Source organism: Xenopus tropicalis, chromosome 8 (genome assembly GCF_000004195.4).
Source record: "Xenopus tropicalis strain Nigerian chromosome 8, UCB_Xtro_10.0, whole genome shotgun sequence".
Lineage (NCBI taxonomy): Eukaryota > Metazoa > Chordata > Amphibia > Anura > Pipidae > Xenopus > Xenopus tropicalis.
Window position 1 is genome coordinate 121,219,283 of NC_030684.2, and position 7,126 is coordinate 121,226,408.

At 37.7% G+C, this 7,126-nt stretch overlaps 2 protein-coding genes across 3 annotated transcripts; both read right to left on the reverse strand.

The window, feature by feature from the left end:
• Positions 1 to 140: 140 nt before the first annotated feature.
• On the reverse strand, positions 141 to 3,005 carry LOC100490432. Its single transcript, XM_031890932.1, has 2 exons — positions 2,764 to 3,005; positions 141 to 1,793 (listed from the first exon to the last, which is right to left on the reverse strand). The coding sequence occupies exon 2, from the start codon at positions 1,791 to 1,793 to the stop codon at positions 753 to 755; it is 1,041 nt and encodes a 346-aa protein (XP_031746792.1). The 5' UTR covers positions 2,764 to 3,005; the 3' UTR covers positions 141 to 752.
• A 341-nt stretch (positions 3,006 to 3,346) lies between these two features.
• On the reverse strand, positions 3,347 to 7,057 carry LOC116406590. Of its 2 annotated transcripts, XM_031890930.1 has the most exons (3): positions 6,545 to 7,057; positions 5,922 to 5,968; positions 3,347 to 5,260 (listed from the first exon to the last, which is right to left on the reverse strand). In XM_031890930.1, exon 3 carries the CDS (start codon positions 5,258 to 5,260, stop codon positions 4,220 to 4,222), a length of 1,041 nt encoding a protein of 346 aa, XP_031746790.1. In that variant the 5' UTR covers positions 5,922 to 5,968; positions 6,545 to 7,057; the 3' UTR covers positions 3,347 to 4,219. The 2 variants fall into 2 exon arrangements, with proteins under 2 accessions (XP_031746790.1, XP_031746791.1); XM_031890931.1 differs by lacking the exon at positions 5,922 to 5,968.
• Positions 7,058 to 7,126: the final 69 nt, after the last annotated feature.

Below are 7,126 nucleotides of genomic sequence, written 5' to 3' on the forward strand. Positions count from 1 at the left end.
ATAAGCGGGGGCTCAGGGCTCCTGTAGCGCCACACGCAGGTGATTGTATGTTAAAAGTACAACAGTAGCCAAAATAGGGTTACATTAACATAACTGATGTCCCACTTCACTTTTCACAAAGGAATAACCAGAAGCCTCTATTGATTTTTCTAGGTTTATTAAGAGAATAATGTACCTGGATATGAAAGTATAATTATTTTCTCTTCACACTTTTAAGGTGTTAAATGGGCAGTTTTCACACATAATTTATATATTAAATAGAATGGTACTGTATAGGGGCAATATCAGATCATAGTTATTATTTTAGTACAAAGGCTGGTGCATCTGAGTTGTAGTACTTGTGAGACTTTCACCCTAAGAAATAACTCCAAATTATTTTATCATTTTAAAATTAACTTCACTTACACTATATAAATAGTATAAATCATTCAGTCTTCAATCCTTGTTTCCTTCAGTCTTGGAATGAATCACAGCAAGCAGGCAGCTGCCATTTTGTGGGCACTGTTAGTAAGGCAAGCTTTTTATCGTATTTCTGTGCCAGAATGGAGGACCAGATGCCCATATCCATGCACTGGCTACACAATTAGATGAGGAGGAGGGAGAGGAAATGTGTAGTGATAGTTAGGTAGTGCCGAATGGAAAGCTAAAGTTAATAACTCATAGTTATTTAACAACCAAAATGACTTTAGGTAGTGTACACAACTTACAGAAACATAGGTAAGCATGATATCCTGTATTCATCACCAACTCTACTACCACTGTGTCATTTTTATCATAACTTTTACAGGAGGTCTATGGTAAGCACTGCGCATGCTGATTTGCAGAGCCCTTCTAATGTATCTTGAAAAACGAGTAGTATCGAGATCTTCTGGGAAAAATATCTGAGCAATGCTTGAGGATCCTTGCCTGGGTCCGTTTATTTGAATTTGAACATTATAATACCTAACTCTGTCAATCAGAAATGTTCCTTGTAAATCCAGCCGCAAAGTATCTGAAAAAATAATTGTTTGTGCAGATTCAGGAAAAAACAAGTTTTCATTTACCCTGTTAATAAGACACGAAGCTTCCGTAAATTCTCGGCGTGAAGGTTGATACAAAACATTGTCAGAAACAGGAATGGCTGTAAGAACCGTCTCACATTTATTTCCAGAGTCTGTAATTCTGCATATTTCCTCTTCTTCTTGAGCTGCGAGTCTTCTGCCTTGCAATAATGGATCATGATCTTCACAGCTGCTAATTATTTTGCCACAGTAATCCCAGTTATTGCTATTATCCGTGTAACACCAATAGTACGTGTAACCATAAGTCCCACATCTGTGGTCTATTCTGCATGGCTCTCCTCTGTAGGTCACATCAGTAGATGGAGAACAATAATCTTGCTTTCCATTTGTATCAGTACATTTGAAGTATCCTCCTACCAAATCACACTCACCTTTACAAGCAACATTTTTCCAAGTATAGTGTTCCTCAAACTCCTCTATGATATTTCCACAGTAGCCCCAAGTCATTCTCAAATACCCTGTCCAACACCACTTATACTTAGAATTGTTGTACTGACATTTTGAGTTACACCTGGAGAGCTTGTAATCATAACCAGCTTCAGGAGAGCAGTAGTCCCACCGTGAATTGCTTCCACCTTCTTGCTCGCACCAGTAATATGAAGACCATTTTTGAACACATGGTGATGTACAAACCCCACCATAACTCGTAGTATGCACTTGTTTTAATAATACTACTGGGAGAGTGGGAAGGGTATAGATCATTAGTAGACTGATGAAACATCTGTGGGGCATCTGTAGAATTAAAAAAAAAGAGGGCTTGATGAAATAGATTTCCATTCCTTAGTAAGAAGCAACATTTTTTTTCAGGCTGATAGCATAATGGTGCATCAGTGAAGTGGCAGAACTTTTTAAAGATGAAAACACCCAACCACTCCCACTTCAGTTTATCTCTTGATAGGACAACAGTAAGCCTTCATGTCACTGTGGACTATTTTACAAAAAATTCACTGGACTAATATAGAAAAACCAAGTCTTGTGGATTAAACCCCACACAAGCTAATGTTATGGCCTAGACTAGAGAATTATTGTCCCTTTATACTGCATTTGGAATATGAATACAGGGCAAATCTTAACACTGATCAGTGCACTGGACCCCCTTTATATGTTATATAAGACATTTTAACCATAGTAAAGAGTTAGATACTGTATTAGCCATCTGTGTCTTTAACAAATCACCCTATATATCGCCTATATATTGAAGGGTGAAAACTGTATTTTTTTAATTTGCTGACACAGGAACTGCGTTGGACAACTATATTCGGTACATTGCTATGCTCACTGATTCTAACAACCAGGCAGCAGTGGTCTGGATGTAATAAAGAAAGTTAAATAGGAGATAGTGAAAATAAAGTAATTATTTTCATCCTTTTTTTTATCAGGAGCCAATCAACCTGGCCTCCAAACTCCTTCTCACTGTTTTTAATTGCCAGAAACAAGAGGGCATTGTAAATTCCAAGAAAGACAGAATAAAAAAAGGCAAATGAATTTATTGAAGGCAGAATAGCAACGTGGGTTTGCTCCACCCCCTCCACCCAGCAGAGTAAGACAAATATAGTAACAGTAGAGGTGGTCATATACGGAAATTATGTGTAGTTGACTTTCTCGAGTAGTGTGGTGTGTGTGTGTGTTGTATAACCTGTATAATTATACCATAAGGAAGTGACATTATGTATGCATAAAGAAGGTAAATAGTACCACTTACCTCTTTAACAGTATCTTAATTGTAAATTCCAGAAAACACAACAACATATATTTTAGCTTGGTGCAGTCTTTAGCTGAAATTTCCTTGACACAAAATCTATGCGGAACAGTGACATTTGTTGAAGTTACAAAACTGCAGAATCAGAGAAATATCTGCTGCCTTTGGACTATGAACATTCTTGTGCCACACCCGTTGCTGAGAATCTCTTCTATGTAGGAAATGTATTGAGCGCTAAGTTACTCTGACCTCTGAGCTTTTACTATCTTAAGAAGATCACCTGAAATGTGATGCCACCTATGTAAATAGACAACAACGATATGGTTTCCCATTCATTCCACCTGCTCATGTTGTTTGGCCTCTTTCTCAATGCTCTGACAGAACATGGAAATAGATGGAACTGTTACATGGATGCTGTGATTACATGCACTGTCTTTAACAGCATTCAGTTCTCATTTGAAGGGAAACACACTTTCCAGGCTAATAATAATAGAGAATCAGGTTAAGAAAGAGACTCTAGTCTTATCTCACTGATAGGTCCTGAATCAGTATATAATTAAACCACAAATAGTTCAGTGAAATAAAAACAACATTTATTGTCTCAAAATTAAACAAACAAATTAAAAAAAAAAGCAAACATACTATACCAAACAATGGATAGGTGCATCCCAATGCCTCATAGTACCCACTCTCCTAACGCATTTCGCACCATTGGGTGCTTCATCAGAGGAGGTCCTCATTCATTCAGGCGTAGGCACAGGTAGGATGCATTTACAGTAGTAAAAAAACGCTTGCCGAGAATATGCCGTGTCTGACATCAGCCTTAAGGCTTTGTGGGCAGTTTTATGGGCAGTTTTGCATTCTCAAGGTTCCGTTCATTTTTGAAGCGGCAATATCAATTGGAAACTGCCGCAACTGCACTCACATCGGTTTGTAATTTGGAAACTCTCACTGGGAGAAGGAATACTAAATTACCATTGAGAAATAATATATAGCGATCTCAATGAGGCGCTATGGGTCTTTACTGAAGGGAGTGCAGTGACATGCTGAGCTGGATTTAGTGTTTAGGTTTGCTCATGTGAGTAAATACCCATAGGGCAGCAATGGATCAATTAGTGCCCTAAAAAGACTGACATTAAACAATATCCCATCCATTTTGCTCCAATTGTTGTTTCTCAGGTAACTGTAATGGCCATGTTTGTCATATGTTATTGTGAAGTGCTAAAATGTTATGCTTCTCTTACAAAATGTTTCCTAGCATCCCAAAAGCATTTTAAAATGAAAAGTATATGTTCCAGGAACACTTTAAAAACTTCCTGGCACTAATGTTAAAAACTAAAACCTTGCCTTCCCCAACCACCCGTCTACTTACAGTGACCTGATTGACTGACTTTAAGTAGTGTACACAACTTATAGAAATATAGGTAAGCATGACATCATGTATTCATCACCAACTCTACTACCACTTTGTTGTTTTTATCATAACTTTTACAGGAGGTCTGTTGTAAGCACTGCGCATGCTGATTTGCAGAGCCCTTCTGATGTATCTTGAAAAACGAGTAGTATCGAGGTCCTGTGGGAAAATTATCTGAGCAATGCTTGAGGATCCTTGCCTGGGTCCGTTTATTTGAATTTGAACATTATAATACCTAACTCCGTCAATCACAAATGTTCCTTGTAAATCCAGCCGCAAAGTATCTGAAGAAATAATTGTTTGTGCAGTTTCAGGAAAAACCAAGTTTTCATTTACCCTGTACATAAGATGCGAAGCTTCCATAAATTGCCTACGTGAAGGTTGACGCAAATCATTGTCAGAAACAGGAATGGCTAAAATCACAGTCACACATCTATTTCCAGAGTCTGTAATTCTGCATATTTCCTCTTCTTCTTGAGCTGCGAGTCTTCTGCCTTGCAATAATGGATCATGTTCTTCACAGCTGCTAATTATTTTGCCACAGTAATCCCAGTTATTGCTATTATCCGTGTAACACCAATAGTACGTGTAACCATAAGTCCCACATCTGTGGTCTATTCTGCATGGCTCTCCTCTGTAGGTCACATCAGTAGATGGAGAACAATAATCTTGCTTTCCATTTGTATCAGTACATTCGAAGTATCCTCCTACCAAATCACACTCACCTTTACAAGCAACATTTTTCCAAGTATGGTGTTCCTCAAACTCCTCTATGGTATTTCCACAGTAGCCCCAAGTTTTTTTCAAATACCCTGTCCAACACCACCTATATTTATAATTATTGTACTGACATTTTGAGTTACACCTGGAGAACTTGTAATCATAACCATCTTCAGGAGAGCAGTAGTCCCACCATGAATTGCTTCCACCTGCTTGCTCACACCAGTAATATGAATATGATTTTTGAGCACATGGTGATGTACAAACCCCACCATAACTCGTAATATGCACTTGTTTTAATAATACTACTGGGAGAGTGGGAAGGGTATAGATCATTAGTAGACTGATGAAACATCCGTGGGGCATCTGTAGAATAAAAAAAAAAAAGACTAAGGATTTCCATTCCTTAGTAAGAAACAACATTTTTTTAACTTTGTGTTAAAAGATTACAGAATAATATAAGGAGTAATAGTGCATCAGTGAAGTGACAAAACTTTTTAATGATGAAAACACGCAACAGGACAACAGTGAGCCTTGATAGGACAACAGTGAGCCTTCACTGTCACCATGGGCTATTTTACAAAAACTGGACTAATATAGAAAAGCAAAGTCTTGTGGATTAAACCCCACACAAGCTAATGTAATGGTCTAGCCTATAGAATTATTGTCCCATTATACTGTATTTGGAATATGAACTGATCAGTGCACTGGACCCCCTTTTATATGTTATATAAGACATTTTAACCATAGTATACAGTTAGATATTGGCCATCTGTGTCTTTAAAACAAATCACCCTCTTGTCCATTAACTATGGGACAGATATTATGCTCATTTGGTTCTTTCTTTGTATTCATCTATTCAACTATGCCCCAAACTGTGTGTTGTTTTATGGTGTCCCTTTAGTGAAAACTAAATTCCTGTTTTGCAATTGTGTTGCAGATGAAAAACTGATCAATATGAAGGCTTTCCCTGGTGAACTTCCTACAGAGAAGCCCTGTGGGAACTTTGCCTAAATGGCACACTCACCTCTGTCAATTGATCTGTCAAAAGTTCTTCATAAAACAGCTGGCCAACTATGAGACAAAATACAGCAGTATAATCAAATTTCTGTCTGGCAAATTGAAATATTCTCCAGTGAAATACGTAAGGGCCTATACATCGAAGGGTGAAAACTGTATTTTTTTTAATTTGCTGACGCAACTGTATTCAGTACATTGCTATGCTCACTTATTCTAACAACTAGGCGGCAGTGGTCTGGATGTAATAAAGAAAGTTAAATAAAGTTGAGTAATTATTTTATCCTTTAGTTATCAGGAGCCAATCAACCTGTCTCCTTTTCACTGTTTTTAATTGCTGTGGTCACTAATGCCAGAAACAAGAGGGCATTGTAAATTCCAAGAAAGACAGAATAAAAAAAGGCAAATGAGTTTACTGAAGGCAGAATAACAACTTGGGTTTGCTCCACCCCCTCCACCCAGCAGAGTAAGACAAATATAGTAATAGTAGAGGTGGTCGTATACGGAAATAATGATGTGTACTTGACTCTCTCTAGTATAACTGGCGTGTGTGTGTTTAAGAGATAATGGTATAAGTATACCATTAGTAAGTTACATTATGTATGCATAAAGAAGGTGAATAGTAACACTTACCTCTTTAACAGTATCTTAATTGTAAATTCCAGAAAACACAACAACATATATTTTAGCTCAATGCAATGGAGTCTTTAGCTGAAATCTCCTCGACACAAACTCTATGCGGAACAGTGAGATATGTTGATGTTAGAAAACTGGAGAATCAGGCACATTCTTGTGCTACACCCTTAGCTGAAAATCTCTTCTATGTAGGAAGTGTATTAAGCAATAGTTAAATGGGTGGCACTTTAAGAAACTGTAAGACAACTGTATGAAAAATGTACAATGTTTTGGCCTGCGGATAGCCATTTGGAGGATCTATGCATCTGGTCTGACAGGCTGAGCGCTTGAACAATGCACAATCAAACCCCTTGACATCATGACTCTGTGACTTTTTTCTTTATGGAACCATCTATTTACACCACAATCTGAGCCCCTGCGGACCTGGCCCCGGTTCCAGCCGTTATTGTTCTTATAAAAAGTTGGCAACCCTACCACAAATACATATATAGAAGGAAACAAATCAAAACCGTAAGTACCATCAATCTTAATACCATTAACACTGAAAAGTTCACATGAAATAACAATGGGAAGTATAAG